Here is a 20,540-nt window from a genome sequence, read left to right on the forward strand (position 1 = left end):
CCGTCGGCACCCTCGACGTTCTCGTCGTCTCCTACGTCGGGGTCACTCCCGACGGGCTGGTGGTCTTCCACGCTAACGCCGTGGCTTAAGACTTCGATCAGCTCCTCCTCAGAGGTTGAGGCCGAATCCACAACGACCTCCTGCCCCCCCTTTTTCTTCTCCGTTGGAGGTTTCACGGGGTCCTGTCGATGGGCATGAAAGAGGACTCCCTCCGCGGTGGCAGGGAGACTCTTGGCTCGTGGTTGATGGCGCCGGGGAGCATGCGCCCTGCCTGGCGCCCGTAGAGCCCGACCGTTCGGCGCTCCCGGTGCCAGCGGACTCGCGGTACTTGGCCTTCTGTTGGACCCCCGTCGCCCGGGCACCCTCAAAGGTCTTAGAAGACCGCTCGACTTCTTCTCGCCTGACGGGCTCTTCCCCTCCAGCCAGTTGGCGAGACGCAGATGGCGGTCCTTCATGGTCCACTCCGACATATTGCCGCAAAACGCACAGTCCTTCTCCACGTGCGTCTTGTCCTCATGCAAGCAGTAGAGGCAAAGGGAGTGTTCGTCCTCCTTAAAGACATTCTGAAGCTGGCATCCAGGGCAGACCCTGAACAGCTTTCCGGGTGTCGAGCTTCCCTTCTCCTGGGCCATGATCGAGATGGGCCTGAGAAACTTCTGGAGTCCTCCAAAAGTGTGGCCCGATGAAATCTTCACCCTTGAGGGGCGTAGAAGAATCCGACACGGGTCCCCGTTGATCGGATAAAGAAACGGTGGAGCTTGAGGCTCTTTTGACCGAAAAAGAGAAAATGTTCCTAAGAAAAAAGCGCGAAAAAAGCACTGAAGCTCGAGAGCAATAGCATGAGGATCCCAACACTTGAACGTGCGGTAAAAATCTGAAGATGGCTGCCAGAGGCGGGGCTTAGGGAGATGGCAGTCATTGGCTGTGGTAAGTATGACGCAGAGATCAGTGATTGGTTACTACTACGAAAGACAGATCAAAAAAACGAAACTGATACTGATTTTTCTTTACCGAGGATTCCCAGCCTGACGGGGAATATTCATGAGCATGTGAATCCATGCCAGACCCCATGCTGGAGAAAGAGGATTGTTTGGCATGGAGAGCAGTAAGAAGGGAGTTAAGAATAGAGGTGAGAGCAGTTTCAGTTGAGTGTTTGGGACGAAAGACTGATTGGAAGGGTGGTAACAGAGGAATTAGTGACAAAGGATGAAAGTTTAGAGTAGGCAAGGCGTTCGAGAAGCTTGGAGAGGAATGGGATAAGAGAGATAGGTCTGAAATTGGAGGCGAGACGTGGGTCAGCAGAAGGTTTCTTTAGAATGGGGATGATAGTGGCATGTTTAAAGGCAGTGGGAAAGGTAGCTGAAGAGAGACAGATGTTGAAGGAGGTGAGGTAGGGGATAAGAAGAGGGTAAATCTCAGGGATGAGAAGGGTAGGGAGAGGGTCAGTAGGGGCAGACGTGGGGTGGGCTTTGGATAAGAAGGTGGAAACTTCAGATGGGGAGACGGGAGAGAAGATGGTCAAGCAGGAAGGGGGGTGGGGAGGCAGGAGAAGGGAAATCAGAGGGAGGGGTGTGTATTTTTTTTTTTATAACTTGTATTTATTAGTTTTACATAAATAAGACAAAAGAAATAGCAATTGAACATTATAACATTCCCTTCGCCCTCCCCCCTCCCTCCCCTCAGGTCGGATGACATCAAATCGTCCCGGTTTCCACTTATGCGTTAAAGATGTCTGAAACTTTTGATATTATGGGGGTACCACTGTTCCATAAAGTCTGACTGGAGGTATTGCAAGGTCCCTTCCCATTCCGAATTTGTCTCCAGTTCCTTGGATTTTGTGGGTGATTTTTTCCATTGTTATGTGGGTCCATACTTTCTGAAGCCAGGTATAGGTCAGAGGGGTAATCTTATTCTTCCAATGTGGTGCTATAGTGGTCCATGCCGCTATTAGTAGTCCCATAAAGCTTCTCCATTGTGATTTACTGTATAGTCTTGCTGTATCATCTCAGTCCACAGAGCCACACTCCCTCCCCAAGCGACCCCACATCCGGGAATACTTTACCCATTTCACTTCTTACTTCTTCCCAAAAGGGTTTGATGCCTTTACAGTCCCACCCTATGTGTCTCCATGTTCCCACTTCGTCACATCCTCTCCAGCATTGATTTGGCGTGTTTGGGTACATTAAATGGAGCCTCTCTGGGGTGTAGTGCCACTGTGTCATAACTTTGACCCACATCTCCCTGGTTTGTGCCGATCGGGTCATCTTGGGGATCTGCTTCCATAGGTCCTTCCACTGCCTATTCGTTGGTTCCTCCCCCAGCGTTCTGCCCCACTTTATTCTATACGACCATTTAATGTCTTCCCCTTGTGTGTTTATGTATTTGTATAGAGTAGATACCCACTTTTTCTCCCCTGTGTTGGAGATGATGTATGTCTCAAATCCTGTGAGATCCCTAGTTGCTGCCTCGGTGATTGTCGGGGAGTTTAGCCAGTGTTTTAGCTGCTCATATCTATATCACCTTTGGGGCGATTTGAGCCTGTAAAGCAGGATTCTAGTGATCTCATTTCCTTGCCTGTAAATATCTCGCCAATTTTGGTTATGCCCGCCTCCTCCCAGCTGTCGTAGGCCCCTTGTTCCATCCCCGGTGGGAATTGTGGATTTCTGCAGATGGGTGTAAAGGGTCCCAGCGCCGTGGTCATTATATCTTTTCGTGTTTGGCTATCCCATGCTTTCAGCGTGATCCTCATTTCGCTACTCCCTAAGTTCTCATGTCTGTGCTGCCTCTGTTTCCAAAGAAGCTCTACCAGTGGGGTCCTCGCCACTGCCCTGTCTTGTTTGGCCCATATCTGCTGCGGATTCTCCCCCACCCACTCCCTCAGGACTTTAAGCTGTGCCGCCTGATAGAATTTTTTTAAATGGGGGCGCGCCATCCCCCCCTTCTCTGGTTGGGGCCGTGAGTACCATCCTAGCTATCCTGGGCGATTTCCCTTTCCATACAAAGGATGATACCAATTTTGTTAGGGTTTTGAAGAACGTGTCGGGGACCCCCACCGGGAGAGCCTGAAAATAGTATAGTACCTTTGGGAGGATAGTCATCTTGACTGATTGTATTCTGCCCCACCAGGATATCTGTAGTGGATTCCATCTGCCTAATTCGCTTTGAATGTTTGTGATAAGCGGCGGGTAGTTTTTCCCATAGAATTGCTCAATTTTGGGAGGTACTATTATTCCCAGATATTTTATACCCTTTTCTACAATCTTAAAGTCCTGTAACTTTGCTTCCCTTTCTATGTTTGCTCTGTCCCCTGCCAGGATTAGTATCTCTGATTTTTTCCTATTAATCTTTAGGCCTGAGATGGCCCCGTAGTTTTCTAATTCCCTCACCGCGGCTGATAGTGGATTCGGGGTCCTCTAGGGTTATTAGCATATCATCCGCGTACGCAATTACTATGTTGCTGTCCGGCAATATCTATCCCTTTAATGTGAATTGACTCTCGTATTTTTATTAGGAGAGGCTCCAAAAATAGAGCGTACAGCAGTGGTAAGAGGGGGCAACCCTGTTTCGTTCCTCTTGATATTACCTTGTCCGTAACCTCGCCATTAATGGCTATTCTACTGGATGGGGAGTTATAGTTCGCTCTAATGCTCGCAATATACTGATCCCCGAACCCCATGCACTTCAGGACTTTGAATAAAATTGACCATTCCACCCGATCGAAAGCTTTTTCGGCTTCTACCGACAGTAGTAACACTGGGGTGTGGGATATACCTATTTTTTCTACTAGATGGGCGAGCCTCCTTGTGTTGTCATGTGTTTGCCTGCCGGGAATGAAACCTGATTGATCTTCACTAATAAGTTTTGGGAGTAGCGGGGACAGCCTTGTTGCCAGAATCTTCGTATGCATTTTCGCGTCTAGATTAATCAGGGAAATTGGTCTGTATGATGCAGGGTTAATTGGGACTTTACCTGGTTTGTGGAATACCAGTACTTTCGCTTCGTTTATTGTGGGGGTCACATTGCCGCTATCTTTAAATGAGTTCAAGAGCCTGGTTAGGATCGGGGTCAGTATGCCTGAGTATTTTTCATAAAATGGAGCCGTAAACCCATCTGGGCCTGGAGCTTTGTTACTTGGGAGTCCATTTATTGCTTTACTGACTTCCTCTTCCCTAATGGGGGTTTACAATGACTGTTTATCCTCTTCTGATATTTTCGGGATCTGCAGGGCCTCCAAGTATGCATCTTGGGCGCTTGTATTAGGGTGTTCAGTGGAGTAGAGATTTTGATAGTATTGCCTCAGTGCTTCCCCCATGTCGTGTGTGCGTGTTTGGATGTCCCCCTTCGCATCGCATATGGCCTTGATCGTTGTTTCTTTCTGTTTTGTCCTGAGTTGTCTCGCCAGGAGTCTATCTGATTTGTTCGCTCTAATGTAATATCTCCGTTTCAGATAAAGTAGATTCCTTTCTGCGCCCTTTGTGCGTAGCATCTCTAGTTGTCCCTGTGTGTGTTTCAGTGATTTTTTCAGAATCTTAGTGGGGTGTGTCAGTATTTTCTCTTGGATATCTTCAATAGTTTTTTCCAATTCCTTTTCCCACAAACACTTTTGTTTATCTCTCGTGATTTTCAGCGCTATCATCCTCCCCTGCAACACTGCTTTAAACGCGGCCCATACAGCGCTCATTGCTACCTCCCCAGTGTCATTTTGTATGAAGTATTCCTCTATCATTTCCCTTATGGATTCTCCGGTAGTTGGGTCCTGGAGCAGCTCCTGTGGTAGCTTCCACCTCCAGAGCCCATTTTTTTCCCTGGGAAAGTCATGTCTAACCATAGTGGGGCATGGTCCAAGAGGGCTATTGCACCCTTATCTAGCCCTTGTATCTTTCCCAGTAGTCCCACCGAAACCCAGAAATAGTCGATCCTAGACATGGTATTATGAACATGTGAGAAGTATGTGTACCCCCTCTGTTCGCCCTTCAGTTCCCTCCAAACATCATTCAGGGCCATGTGGTCCATTTGTTGTCTCAGACGCTTTGATGGCGCCCCCTGGCCCTGTGTATTCCCCGTACTCCTATCTAATTGTGGGTTCCACGCCATATTAAGATCCCCTCCCATGATCACTTCCCCCTTTGCAAAGACTTCCAGTTTTGACAGGACGTCTCTAAGAAAACCATCCCTGATTGGGTGCGTATATTGAGGCAAGTGTAATGCGAGATCCCTCCATTTCTACATTGGCGAAGGCGTATCTTCCTTCTTTATCTAAGGTTATATCTAGCAGTTTAAAGTCCTTCCCTTCTTTTACCGCAATTAGCACCCCAGCTTTTTTTTCCGCTGTCGTTGCCTGTGCCCATATTTTGTACCCTTTTATCCTCGTTTTCTGCTTATCCCTTGTTCTAATATGGGTTTCTTGGAGAAGCAGTATATCTGCCTTCCCCCTTTTGAACTGTTTCTCTAGTTTCGCTCTTTTTGTTGGGTGATTCATGCCCCTTATATCGTAGGTCAATATGCGTATCATCCCCATTCTGTTATGTTCATGTGCCATTGCCTCGGGTCCCCTTCTGTGCTTGTTTCTATTCTTTGATTCCTCCGACCCTTTTCCCTCCCTCACACCTCCCCCAACATTTAACTTTAAACCAAACAAACTGTCCCGAGTGGGGCGAGGGTTCCTATTGATGCTTGGGCGTTGCGCCCTTCGCTCCCTGCCCTCCATACCCTTGGGGGGTATGTTATGGGGATTCCTAAACCCCATCGAACCATTTGTCTTTACCGAGTTCCAACCCGTCGGGTCTCGACCAGACCGCCATCCGCGATTTGTCCTTTCAGCTCCGTTCCCATACTCCCCCACCCCCACCCCCCCGACTGGGTCTCAGTATCGGCGTTTCCATGTCTGTCCCCCAAGTATATGCTTTTCCTGAGTTCCTCATGGTGCTTTTCTCCGGGTCTCCCTCCCTGTATTAGCTTTCTTCTGTTTGCTGGTTTCCCAGCCCATTGGTTTTCTCGTTCTTTCTCTCCTGCTTGTGGCCTCCCCCCGTTCCATCTCTTCATTTTGTAGTCCCATAGTGCTGAGGCCTTCTTCCAGCGTGGTCACTCTTCTCTGCTTTCCTTCCCATGTGAATAGTAGCCCAAATGGGAAGGTCCATTTGTAGCGGATTTGTTTTTCTATCAACACTTTCACCAATGGGGCCATTACTGCTCTTTTTTGGAGGGTTACCAGAGCCAAGTCCTGATACAATTGGATGTCTTGCCCATTCATTTTAATATGTTCCATTTCCCTGGCCCTTCTTAGGATCTGTTCTTTCTGCGGGTAAGAAGAGAGCCACCAAGACATCGCGTGGTCTTTCCCCTGGGGCCCCAGATCTTTTTGGTCCTACCCTGTGGACTCTGTCGACTCGGATATCTTCAGTTTCTTGCGTCCCCAGTATGTCTCTAAACACCTCCTTTACCGCCTCTTTCAGATCTTTGTCTAGCACCGATTCCGCCATGTTCTTGATTCGAATGTTAGAGCGCCTGGAGCGGTTCTCCAGATCCTCATATTGTATCTCCAAGTTGTGAGTGAGTGTCACCAAATGTTCTTGTGTTTCGCTTGTTTGTCTCGTGTCTTCTTCAAGGCTTTGCACAGTTTTTTCCACCATGTCCGTTCTCTCTTCAAGGTTGTTTATATCGATTCTCATGTCTTGTACCGCTTGTTTCATTTCGTTCTTCATGGTTGCAAATTGTTCTTGAACTGTAGACATGAACTTTTCTTGCAAGTCCATGAACCAGGTTTGCATGTCTTCCCTAGTCAATGGTTGATTCTGGGAGAGTGTTTCCGTCTCACCCTGGGTTCTCCCTCGTGCTTGCGCTGGGCCCTCTGCTGACCACATTTGTAGTATGTCTGCGCCTTGTTTCGTCGACTGAGGTGTCTGTTGGGAGGGGCTACCCTTCCCTTTTGCTCTTGACATGGTGGGGTGCTCAGTTAGAATGTCTGTGGGGCTTCTGCGCCCTCGTGCAGCCCTCCGGTAGACCTTCCACCCGTTCGGTTCGGCCGTTGTGGTTTTGTGAGTGGGGGTTCTTGCCTTTGCTAGGGGTAATGTCTATACTTCCGCTCCTTCCCCCGTCGTCTCGTCGTGCCAATATGCTTATGGCCGCTCGTGTCTCCTTTTCTGAACTCCCCTCTGCGCTTTCCCCCCTCTAGCTTATGGGGGGATGAGGCTCCTGTATCGCTCTTTCCTCGTTCCTGGGTCGGGTTGCGTGGTGTATACTTAGTGATATGGGTGTACCCTCTGCCGATCTGATGGCTGTATGCTGCGCCTTGGGGCAAGTATCTGTCCTTGTATGCGCTGGTGGGCACTTTGTTTGCCTCCCCTCCCCCTGGGTTGGCTCACCTTTATCGCTTCTGGCGCATTGTTTCAGGGCAGCCCCCGCTTCTCTTCTCCAGCGGTCCGCCCTGATTTCCCCGGCGCCTCTCCTCTCCCTGGCCGCAGCTGCGGTCGCGGCGTCTCCGTTCTTCGCCTTGGGCCCTGCTCGTCAGAGCTTGCAGGGGAGGGCGGGTTTTCTCCGCGGGGTCCAGCGGAGCCTACGATCCTGCTCCCACGCTGGCCGCTGCCTCGCCGTCTTCGTGTTCCGCGCTGTTTGTGCTTCTTCAGCGCGGGAGAGTCCCGATCGGCCCCGTAGGGGGAGGGGCCGGTCTTCCTTTCTCTTCGGTCCTTGTCCCGTGCTCGGCGTCGCGTTCCTCCCAGGTGGGGGGGGGGACTTAAGCTGTCGGGGGGGGGCCCGAGAAACTGGCCGTCACTGCTTCAATTCGTGCTTTATTTTGGCGGCCCGGGCGGAGCACTGTTTAGATGCGACTCCTCACCCCGGCGGCCATCTTGGATCTCCGGGTGTGTATTTTTTGCCGAAGGGAAACAATCTTAGAAGAGAAGAAGTTAGCGAAGTCAGAGGGAGAGAGAGGAATTGGAGGAGGGATTAGGAGTAGGGGGAGAGAGGAGTCAAGAGAGTTTGGAAGATACAGCGGGGATGAGTGGCTTGAGAATGGAGTAGATTGGAGTAGTAGGAGGATTTAGCAGAGGTCAAACAAGAGTCGTAGATGGAGTGGTAAGAGAAGTAGGAGGTTTTGTTAGAAAGGGAGGGAGCTTTGAGCCATAGTGTCTCGAGACGTCAGAGTAGGCGCCTCAGAGAGGAGTTGAGGAGTGAGCCAAGGTTGAGAGAGTTTCCGGGTTGGGCGGAAGAAAGTAAGGGGTAGAGTTGATCAAGGGAGGATGAAATAGAGGAAAGGGAGGAAAGAGCCTCATTCGCCGATAATGAGGAAAAGTCATGGAGAGATGGGAGGAGAGAAGAGCAAGAGTCAGTAAAGACGAATGGTCGAATGAGTTGTCAGTGAGTGATCTCGTGTTATGTGGAGAAATGCAATGAAAACGTGGGTAATGAAAATTATTTCGGCACAGCGTTTCTAATGAGACTGACTATACGATTTATTTTGAGGAATTATAAAATGTTTTTCAAGGAGCTCAATGATGAGGTTTTGCATTTGGACATTGTCATTTTGTTTTTACTACATAAGTGAAGGCAAAGACTACACTGAATTTGAGCAGATGTCCACGGAAGTTTTTGAAGTTAAATACAGGGATGTTTAAATTATCGTAGAAATGCAGATATGTTCGGGGAATCATTGATCATTAATATGCTTAATGTGAAGTGCACTTTGGGAAATGCAAATTTTGAAAAATGCTTAATTGTGTTCGTCATGTGTTGAAGTTGTAGTATGGACTGTGGGTTGAAGTTTGCGTATGCGTGCGCAAGTGGAGTTATGGGTAACCAACAGCATTACTTTTGGGGACGAGACAACCAATTCACAGGTGAGTAAATTATCTTATTTATACTTTTTAGAATGAACACACATTCAGGTTAAGAAATGTTTTAACTGCTCACTCAGAGTGACACTGACCGACCAACTCTTTCACAAGTACAAGGCATAATCCTTTACTTATCCAGTCCTTTCCTATTCTATTACAGGAGTTCACTCGGGGGCAGAAGAGGGACCCTAGTGTGGTCTAGAAGCCAGCTGTAGGTAGGGTGAGACAAGGTTCAGTTGCAGAAAAAGTCAAGAGTTCCTGTGGAAGACTGTTCAAACAAGTAGTTCACTTTAAAGTTAGTTAGGGTCCAGGGACTTCTGAGAAGACCCCCCCTAGGAGAATTCCAGCAGTGGGCCTGGGTGAACTGGATGAGATGACTCCCAATCACAAACATTCCAAAGCTTTACAGAAATCACAAAGGCTTAAGAGAAGTAAATACCCCAGCCAACACAGTACCTTATAGAACAGAAGAGGTTTGCAGCCAAAAACGCAGTCGATGAATTCCTTTATCATGAAGACAGGACACTGGAAGGACTTTTGCAGCAGGGATAATGGGGAAGGCTCCAGGCAACCCTTTTCAGGAGCCAGAAGACAGAATATCGCCGATTGGATTTGCCTCGCTAATCTGGTCCATCACTGGTGAGGACTGGAATCAAGTCTCTGGACGTCCAGTAGGATGCCACCAAAGTTTCAGCTTGATTCAGAATTCGAAAGAGCAATCACAGCACGATGGCTCGAGGTCCTAAAGCATTAGGGTATTGCAGCACAACATGGGATGGCTCAAAATGCAGGTCGTCTTGAATTCTGTGGATCTCACCAGGCTCTGGGTCAGGGCATAATTTTCGTAGTCCCCAGCTTGCTTGGAAGGAAGGATAACAGCAGGCTTTGGTTACACAGCAGGCTCTCTGTTTGCTGGAAATATTCAAACGCATTTTCTCTATCCTCTTCGGATTCAGCTTCCAAGATCAGACTTATGCAGGAACCCAGCCAATCAAACAGACGCGCAACATTCAAATTTGGGGGTTGGCAGTCCTTTCAGGACAGCCAGCCTCCCAGTTTGAACTGGATTCTCAGAGGCAGGAAGACAAAAGGCTGCAAAGTTCTGGACTCCCTCCCTCGCTTCCTGCCTTCACAGACACTCTGGAGCCTGGGCATGCTTCACTGAGGTCTCCCTCTGAAGATAGAAATCACACAAAGGACTTTACCACCATGGAGGGCAGGGAAAGATCCAAAAAAGGACAAGGCACACTAAAATGGCAAAAGAAAGAAGCCTGGGGCCATTTTGGTAAAATGAGCACCCATGGGTGCCTTTACCGGGAGCTGTGGACTCAGCCCGCGGTAAAGATGCATCGAATTAGTAAAATGGTTCACTGCTACCAGCCATTAAAGATAAGCTTGTCCCTATGACAGAAATGTTATTTAAAATGAGAAAGAACAAGTTACTTCTTACCTTGTAACGTTCTTTCGACGGGATGTTCCTCCGACGTATTCCTCATCTTAGATATATCCTTCCAGCTCTGCTGGCCTCGGAAAAATTTTTCTCCAGAGGGCGCTGCGCGTCGACGTCCCTCGAGTCGATGACCCTCGACAGCCGCCGTATCGACGCTCGACGTCATCCTGCCTATAAAGGCCGCGCGCAGCGTCCGTTGCTCAGTTCCGTTTTGTAGCCCACAGTATTACTGTTTGGACTAGACTAATCACCCTGAAGGAGCGTAAGCTGCAACAACAAGGGAAGTAAAACTGCGGGGATGGATGGGAGGGTCGATGAGGAATACGTCGGAGGAACATCCCGTCGAAAGAACGTTACAAGGTAAGAAGTAACTTGTTCTTCGAAGGGATTGTGTCCTCCGACGTATTCCTCATCTTAGATAGGCTCCCATAGCAGTATTCTATATTCGGAGGAGGGAGTACTGACTTCACGCTGTCTTCTATTGGTGAATAGAATGCAGTACAGCCCTTCCAAACCTAGTCTCTTGACTAGAGGAGGAATCCAGATTGTAAAAACGTGTAAAGGTATGGACAGACGACCATGTAGCGGCCGCACATATGTCTTTAATTGGCACGCCTCTTTTGAGGGCCGATGAAGCTGCAATACCTCTGGTCGAATGAGCCCTAAGGTTTTGAGGGGGCTCTTTCCCTGCCAGTTTATAACATTCCAGAATGGCTAGAATGATCCATCTGGAAATGGTCTGCTTAGTTATTGGTAACCCCAGCTTGTGACCTGCGTAGCCTACAAACAGCTGGTCTGCCTGTCTTATCCTGGCTAGTCTACTAATGGAAAAACTTAAAACCCTCCTAGGGTCTAGTCTGTGTAACCTCTCTTCCTCTTTCCCCGGGTGAGGAGGAGGATAGAAAGATGGTAGGATAATCTTCTGAGAGATATGGAATTCAGAGACTACTTTTGGGAGGAAATTAGGCTTCACTTGCAGGACAACTTTGTCTTTGTGAAAGATTGTATGAGGGGGTTTACAAGAAAGAGCTTGTAATTCGCTCACCCTTCTAGCAGATGTAAGTGCTATTAATAAAACAGTCTTAAGGGTAAGGAATCTTAACGAACAAGAATGGAGAGGTTCGAAAGGTGTCCCCATCAGGAAAGTTAATACTAAGTTTAAATCCCATAGGGGAACTTGGAATGGTCTTGGGGGATAAACATTGGTTAACCCCTTTAGAAACTGCATTACCAAGGGTAATTTGAAATAGGATGGTTCCTCCGCAGTACGCTTAAAGATAGATAGCGCTGCGAGATAGCCCTTAATGGTGCCAACTTGAAGGCCTGAATTTGCCAAATATAGTAGGAAGGACAAAACCATTGGTGTACCACATGAAAATGGGTCGATATTCTGTTCTCTACACCAGCTGCAAAATCTGTTCCAACGGCAGCGGTATAAAGACTTTGTTGCTGGCCTCCTTGCCGAAAGCAACACCTCCATAACATCATCAGGGAGGTCCCAATCCTTGTACCTCAGCCGTTCAGAAGCCAAGCGTGAAGGTTGAGGGTTTTGATGTCTGGATGGAGAACCTGACCTCCCTTCTGTGAGAGTAGGTTCACTCTGAGAGGAAGTCGAATTGGAGGGCAGATGGACAAGTCTAGAAGGTCCGGGTACCACGTTCTCCTGGCCCAATCCGGGGCAATTAGGATCATGGTTCGCCGGAATCTTCTCAACCTCCTGATCATTTGAGGAATGACAGGGACCGGTGGGAACGCGTACAGAAGCGGAAACTCCCAGTCCACTATGAACGCGTCTCCCAGAGCTCCTCTCGGAGGAAATTCCCTTGAGCAGAACAGGTCGCATTTCCTGTTTAGGCTGGTGGCGAACAGATCTACCTGAGGGGTTCCCCAAAGGGCGAAGATCTCTTGAAGGACTTCCTGAGCTAGCTCCCACTCGTGAGAGACTGTGTTCTGCCTGCTCAGAGCGTCCGCTGTCAAGTTCTTCTCTCCGGCTAGGTGAACTACCGATAGAGAGATTCCTTCTTGGATTGCCCAAAACCAGAGCTGCATCGCCTCTCTGCACAGGGGTAGTGATCCTACGCCTCCTCTTTTGTTGAGGTAATGCATGGCCACCGTGTTGTCCGTCATTATCAGGACGTTCTTCCCTTGTACAACTGGCAGGAAAGCCTTCAACGCAAGTTTGATGGCTCTCAGCTCTAACAGGTTGATGTGTAGTCTGGACTCCGATGGAGACCAACGACCGCTGATGGTCAAGTCGTTGGCGTGGGCTCCCCACCCCGTGAGTGAGGCATCCGTGACTACTGTTATCTCCGGCCAGGGTTGCCAAAACTGTTCTCCTTTCAGAATGTTCTCCTGACAGGCCCACCACTGAAGGTCTCGAGCCACCCTGCCGGGAACCTGAAGAAGATCCGTCATTCTCCCTGAGAATTGTGACCACTGAGTCCTCAGTGCCCACTGGAGGGATCTCATTCTCAGGCGAGCCTCTGGCACAAGGAAAATGCAGGATGCCATGAGGCCTAGCAACCTCAAAAAGTCGAAAGCTGGGAGACGTTGGGCAAGTTGGAACTTGGTAACCATCTGTAGAATATCTTGAGCCCTCACCTCTGGTGGCGAGGCTTTTCCCAGGGAAGTATCCAGGATCGCTCCTATGAACTGGAGTCTCTGCGATGGTATCATTTGAGACTTCTTTAAATTGAGGGAGAAGCCCAGCTTGTGAAGGGAGTAGCATACGTGATTTAGCTGGATCTGAGCTTGCTCCGGAGAAACAGCCCTGATCAGCCAATCGTCCAGGTAGGGGTAGACGTGAATCCCTTCCCTCCTTAGACTTGCCGCCACTACCGACATTAACTTGGTGAAGACCCTCGGGGCGGAGGTCAGCCCAAAAGGCAGTACTCGAAATTGATAGTGAGTTGCCAATTGCGAACCTCAGGTATTTCCTGTGTTTGAGATGGATAGGCACATGGAAATAAGCGTCCTGAAGGTCCAGAGATACCAACCAGTCCTGAAACTGAAGGGCCTGGAGGATCTGAGAAAGAGTGACCATCTTGAATTTGCCTTTCCTGAGGAATTTGTTCAATTCTCGCAAGTCCAAGATGGGTCTCAGTCCTCCGTCTTTCTTTGGAACGAGAAAGTAAGGGGAGTACCAGCCCTTGTTCCTCTCCGCTACAGGTACCGGTTCTATGGCACCTTTCTCTAGCAGGTCTATAATTTCCTGCAAGAGGAGCGGATCTGGAGCTTTCTGAGAGCTGATCCCCGGTGGATGACTCTGAGGTATACGTAGGAAAGGTAGGCAGTAACCTTGGGCAACTGTTTCCAATGCCCAAGCATCTGACGTGATAGCCTGCCATTCCGCCAGATGTTGAGTCAAGCTGCCTCCTACAGGTGTCCTGTGAGGGAAGTCCTCAGAGTGGTTTTGGGGCGGCTGATGCAGATGCCGATGGTAAAGAGGCACCTGCTGTTGCTGCGGCTTTAGAATATCTACCCCGTCCACCTCTGGTAGTTCTTCTTTGACCCCTTTGAGCCGGACGTCCTCTACCTCTTCCGAATGAGGAGTAGAAGCGAAAGGACTTGCCCCTCGCAGAGGTTCCTGTGGGACGAAAAGGAGTCTGACGGATTGCAGCTCCTAGGGATTTTGCTGCTGCTTTTGAAGTTTGCAGTTTCTCTAAACTGTCATCCGCCTTTTTCCCGAACAAAGAAGAGCCATCAAATGGCATGTTCAAGAGCCTGGCTTGCACATCTGGGGCAAAACCCGACTTTCTCAACCAAGCGAACCGCCTGGTTGATGTACTTGCTGCCATTGCTCTGCTGATACTGTCAGCCGAATCAATGCCCGTCTGGAGGGATTCGCACATAGCGTCTTTACCGTCCTGTATAATATTCAGGAACGCATCCCTTTCTTCTCCCTCCGGGATGCAGTCAGCCGCTGTAGAAGCACACTCCCAAAGTGTATGGCTGAACCTAGCAAGGGTGCAAGTAGCATTAACAGACTTTAACGCCATGCTACATGCTGAAAAGACTTTCTTAGCCATAGCATCATATTTTTTATCGTCCCTGTCCTGTGGGACAGTAGGATAAGCCGTCTTGACGTCGGTAGAGGATGCTGCTTGTACCACCAGACTTTCTGGGGATGGATGTTTAGACAAGAACTCTGGGTCTGTGGAAGATACCCTGTACTTTGCAGACAGTTTTTTATTTACTGCTGGTATTACATCTGGGGTTTCCCAGTTTGTCATGATCTTTCTCTGAAGAGCTTTATGAAAGGGCACCACTGGATCCTCTTGTGGGCCTTTGTCAAGAATATCCGTGAGGTCATCTTGCTGGAAAGATTGTGAAGGTGTAGACCACCCCATGAACTCTGTAATTCTGGCCATTAAGGCTCCGTAGGGGGTTTCAGCATGCTCCCCCGGGTCTGGTTTAGCAAAATCCACCTCAGGGGAAATGTCTAAACCACTTGCCTCATGTAAAGAATCATGAAGATCCTTTAATCTGCGCTCTTCAGAGGAAAATTCCTCTCTAACTGGGGTTACAGGTCCCTGTAACTCATCTTGTTCTGACAAATCACCCTCTTCTAAAATTGAGGATATAGTTCTCAATTGTTCTGAACTAATAAAGGGAGTAAATCCCATTTCCAAGGCAGAGGGTGCTGAACTTGTCATTATTGGCCTCGAAAACGTCGATGTCGTCGACGCCGAAGGCTTCGAGCGTGGTGTCGAAAACAGAGGTGGAGGCCTCGAGGACCTCGACAGAATTGGAATTTTACTCGACAATATCAACGCCATCGACGTCGAGGGCCTGGGAATCGTCACAGGATGTGTGGTCATCGTGACTTTTCTCGGCGTCGACGCCGGTGTCGAGTCGACAGACCTGTGTGTCGAAGGTCCCTTCGACAACGGCGTCGAAGACCTCGACGTCGACGGAACCTGCGTCGACGGAACCTTCGAGGAAGGTTTGGAGGTCATAGTCCTACTCGAGGGTTCGAGACGCGCTCGAGAGGTTTCTTTAGCCGGGTACTGCGACTCGCGGCGTTTTTGACCTTTGGGTCTTTCGACCAGAGCATCGCTCTCGGCAGTCTTCGAGGGGGTCGAGGCCGCTTTCTCGAAGACGCTCATCATGTTTTTTCTGAATTCCTCCCATTCAGCCCGGGAACTAAGTTTCGTGGGGCAAGGGATTCTTTTTGGCGAAACAGAGGAAGAGGAAGACGGAGAAGGGGATCTTCGACGTTTCCTCTTCGAGTGTTTCGATCTCGAGGAGTGATGAGACCCACTCCGAGATCTGGAGCGTGAATGGTGACGAGGAGACGAATGTCTCGACTTCGTCGAAGAAGAAGAAGCTTTAAAAGTCTTACCTTTCTCCAGCTTCCCCCTACGCTCCTTCAGGGCCTTAGCCGTCATGGACATACAGTCCTCGCACTCCGAACAATGGTGTTCGGCTCCCAAGCACCACAGAATTTCTGTGAGGATCGGTCAACGACATCTTTTTCCCACAATCTCGACATTTTTTTAAGCCGGATCGAGGGGTTGTCGATTCCGACGAGGAAGCCATCGAGTACGATTCGAATAACTTGAAGTAAATATTACTAAGAACTGAGCAACAGTATTCCGAGGCACCGAGTAGCGCGGAAAAACGGAACTGAGCAACGGACGCTGCGCGCGGCCTTTATAGGCAGGATGACGTCGAGCGTCGATACGGCGGCTGTCGAGGGTCATCGACTCGAGGGACGTCGACGTGCAGCGCCCTCTGGAGAAAAAATTTTCCGAGGCCAGCAGAGCTGGAAGGATATATCTAAGATGAGGAATACGTCGGAGGACACAATCCCTTCGAAAGGGATACATTTTATCTCCTCAGCACTCCACATAAAATAGGGTGGTGTGGTCTCACGCAAGTAATGTTGAGAGAGGATAACCTATCCTTTCCATCCATGGTAACTGTAGTTCTCACAAGTTTAGCCAAGGAGAATTAAAAGGAGGAGCCCAAAGGGCAACCCAGCTACAATAGGCAGTATATGCCAAAAGCCGAAGAGGATAAAATTAAAAGGACACTATGCAGAGTCTTAAAAATGACACCCATAAAAAGAGTAAAAGACAGAGTGTGGAAAAAGGTTCCCACCCACTGAAGTATAGGGAAAAATTATCCATCAGTAACGCAAAAAGTTCTGTGGGTCTCACAAGTGAGGTAGATTTAGCACCAAGTTTAAAATCTTACCCAACACTCCATTAGGTTAGATTACACTGCCCTCGCCAGAGGGTTGTGTACAAATCTCACCAACAGAAACAATGGTCTGATTCTGCAGAGGCTTTCTGGTAGTGTGGGCAGTGTCCAGTAGCAGTTTCGGTTCAGCTCCACAGGGAAAAATGTTTGGTCTCTAGCCACATAAAGAAAATTGCTTAGCCTTCAGGGACCATTCAATGGTAAAATAAATAGTCTGTGGGAGCCTATTAAGGACAGGGAGAGACAGCCCTGTCGACACCTACTTTTACTTGGAGAAAGCAGAGTTATATGAACCAGCTAATAAATAGCAAAATATGCAAAGCATTGGAGTATAAACGGATATAGAAGCCCCAGAATACACATACATATTCAAACAACTTGTGTGAACATGCTTTTCTTGAGTCTTTTTGTAAGAGATGCACCCTATGACAGTATTCACCCTCCCAAGATCAGCCTTACTGCTCAGTCAAAGCCATCAATTTGGTCTGTAATTTGTTTGAAATCCTAAAGGCTGGCATCAAAACACAATAGTATTTGTTTTGGAAAAAAATTTAACAGCTGGTGGGCATTCTACTGGAGGGAAGACTACGCCTGTTGGATCATGCTTCCAAAATAGAAATAGGGAAGGACTGAACATTTGTTCAAGCTACACTGTTCACAATTGGCATTGGCAATACTGCCCACAAAGAAGCTACTTGATGTGAAAGCTTATTGGGAATGAGCAACTGCAAATAAGGTGTGGATTACAATAATGTGCCTATTTTGTAGCATTCAAATCTAATAATTGTACTTACCTAAAAACATTCCAGACAGGAGTGAATTACATTCTTAATCCCCAAGAACAGTTTCTCAATTTATCAATAGAGTAAAATACCAGTCTCCTATGGAACCCTCATCAATGAAGCATGTTCTGCTTCCGGGGTCAACATGGACTTCAGTGTGTTCACATGAGTCAGTAAGGGAGGAGATTGACTGAATTCATTGCAGACAGGAGCCACCACCAGACATTTTGGTTTAGGCTTGCAGGGGGTGCCAAACTCAAACAGAAAGGTAGTACTGGCAAAGACTACCCACCAAGTACTGCAAGCATCTTTACAGGGGCCAAGTAAAGGTATGAGTTTTTCCAGATACAGGTATAGACTTTGATTGACATGCTGCAGAGTAACAACTATGAAAAGCTCAAGATGGATGGAGGTTTTATAGTGCACAGCCCTCCAGCATTTCTTCTGCAAATTAGGGCTAACAACTCTCTCCACCCCCGTCCATCGTTTTTGATAGGATGGTAGGAGCCAAACAATGCATTCTAAATCCAACAGCTGGAAAATAGGTCTTGGTTTTTAAAACAGCTATCCCGTTCATGCAAATACCTTTCAATATACAGTGATGTATACAAGAATTGTGTTCATGTCATTAAGGCATCATCATGCATAAAACTTACCATTAAGGCTTCTTATGCAACGTATATCAAGGCTTTTCAAACGAGAATCATCTCGGAGATCCAAATTATCGGGAATGGTCTGCATAGCCAGTCTTGCGAACACAAGATCAATCTGAAAACAAGCAACAATACCCATTATACAGGTTTGTTATCCACAAATCAATACATATACTAATTGGCAGCAATTTCTCTGAATCAGGGAAGAAAACTGGTTAGGTCCATTCACTTCTAATTCTCATTCCATGTTCACTGACTATCTAGTCTGGGAATGGTCATTCCAAATTTTAAAATCTGCATCCATATCACTGATCTAGCTGCAGTGTTTAACTGTAGTGTTACAGCATTCTGTCTTGGCACTTTCAAGATACTATGCGCCGGGCTATTAAGACGAAAATGATCAAATGCACCTACCAGCTAGGATTGCCCTTACCATGATCCAATGGCGGTTAACAGCAAAAGTGCTCAGCAGTAACCTTAACAGGGAAGGTCACCAACTAATGAAACTCATTTTAAAATGGACACTTGCCAGTTAGATTTCCAATGTATTCCATCCGTCAATCAATTGGTCGTGAGAAACCAAGACAATTACATTTTGTCAGGGTGATTTTGGTTAATTTGGGTAAACTAGAAATACTAAAATGTAAAATTACAGAAGTGTGAAAAAAGTCAATTACATAAACACAAGGGAAACGTTTGAGTAGACATGGTGTGTAGCACTGCTTGAGTGAAATCATCACCAGTGATGCAAGTCAATTTACAACATTACAAGTAGACTAATTATTGCAGCTAGTGGGGTACTTTGGGCCCATTTGTCTCAGAGGCTTCCCCTAGAGGTAGGAGAACAAAGAAAAAAAAGATACAAATGGCTGTTCTTCTAACGTAGTCGGAGCCCAAGATATGAGCCTCTATAGTGGGTTGAACTGGTTGACTAGTTACTATGGGAGGTTGGGCAAGGGTTTTGAGGTTTGGGGCACCCCGATTGAATGGACGCAATACCTTAGTTTTCAATCGGTTATTGGTGGCCTGGAGAAACCAGCTCTCGCCCAGTTCTGCTGATCTTTGGAAGGTAAGCTGGTTGGTTGTAGTCCATTTTGGTGGGACTGGCGCTTGCCTGTGCTCAAGTTTGCATTTGAGCACTGTGTCCTTCATGGGTCTGTGTCCTGTGGCTTGTCCTCTTGATTAGACCAGACCTTCCATCCTGGGACAGTTTTAAGGTCCTTTCTACCACACTTTACCATCATTTTCTACCAGGGTCCCTTCCATCTTGCTTTTGGAAGCTGCCAACACATTGAAGGGTGTTTTTTGCACCATCGTTTTGCCAGCTCAGTTGCCGGGGCCTACAGTGTGCAGGCTCCTCAGTCCTTCTGGAAGCATCAGCCACTGGTTCCACTTCTAGATGGTGGGTTCCACCCCTTAAAAGAAGATTGTTCATTTGGGCCTCCATGGTAGTCATTGGCTCAGGGTTCAAGTTGCTGGGTGATCGAATCTTTCATTTCACACTGTACAAAAGAGTTTACTTGCTAGGTAGTTCTGTTCTGGCTGAACAGTGTTCAGGAACAAACTAAGTACTTACTTCTGGGCCCTGGGCTGGTGAATTCCTCAGGATACTGAGGGTTCTGCGTGGTAGTTTGGTTCTGCAGGTAGCCTTTCATTGTATTTCCGTTTTGGGTTACATTGGGGCTGGAGCCAGCTGCTTATGTGCTCCTAGGGCCGCTGGGTGTTGAATCCTCCCCACTGGTTCTCTTCAGGGTCTCAAATGCTGTCCCCCATGGGGTAGAGTTTTCCTTCTACCCTGGTACCTGTTGAAACGAACTGACTGAACACTAAAAAAGGAAACACGCAGGCGATATCACACAAAACTCAAACATATATATTGTCACCATTGTGTTGGGGAGTTAAGTATTGGCCTGTACCACTCAAGGTTTTGGTAGTGTGGCAGATCAGCGAGGCTCATTTTAGGAGGGAAACGTTAGCTCTATGTTATTACAGAGAACTTCAAATATACATAGGCCAAAGAAACACTTTCACACATGGAGTTCTATCAAAATAATTATATTTACACATGGCAAAGAGAATTCAGATGGTAAGTACTATTTCAAAGCTAATCAACACAATAGAAAACCAATGCAATAATTCAGGTGAGTAAACCAGTTACAGTAAATGACTATTCTGTTGAAGAAATAAAATGAATAAACAGCACCAAAAATAGCAGACAAGTACTTCAAGGCATGTAATACAGCCAGACTCCCAGTTGGAACTAGTTCCAGGCAGGCATGCCAGAAGAGACAGAACAGCAGAGTTTTGGGGTCCTCCACTGCTTCCTGGCCTCAGACTCTGGTGCCTTGGCAGGCTTCGCAAAGGTTCTACGCTTAAGACAAAAGTCAAACCAGGACCTCCCCAACCCAGCACGACAGAAGGACCAAGAAAGGACAAGCCAACAAGAAATGGCAAAAAAAGTCAAAACATTTGGTCAACAGTGACCCTTCTGTGCATTACCTCAGCTATGAACACGGCCCGTGGGAAATGAATTACACAACATCAGTAGAACACATCCACTGCCACTAGCCATTCAGATATGCTTGTCACTAACAAATGTTACAGGAGCAGTGAGAATGGC

General features: G+C 47.7%; 1 protein-coding gene across 3 annotated transcripts in view; it reads right to left on the minus strand.

Annotated features, from left to right (window-relative positions):
* PAPOLG (poly(A) polymerase gamma) overlaps window positions 1-20,540 on the minus strand; it is a 1,009,150-nt gene that overhangs the window by 697,558 nt on the left and 291,052 nt on the right. For all 3 annotated transcript variants that reach the window (XM_069608036.1, XM_069608034.1, XM_069608035.1), the window contains exon 7: window positions 17,924-18,035. In XM_069608036.1, the coding sequence (XP_069464137.1) occupies window positions 17,924-18,035 (112 nt within the window). The remainder of the gene's footprint in view (window positions 1-17,923; window positions 18,036-20,540) is intronic.

Source organism: Ambystoma mexicanum, chromosome 4q, assembly GCF_040938575.1.
Source record: "Ambystoma mexicanum isolate Mex_15411 chromosome 4q, UKY_AmexF1_1, whole genome shotgun sequence".
Taxonomy (NCBI): domain Eukaryota; kingdom Metazoa; phylum Chordata; class Amphibia; order Caudata; family Ambystomatidae; genus Ambystoma; species Ambystoma mexicanum.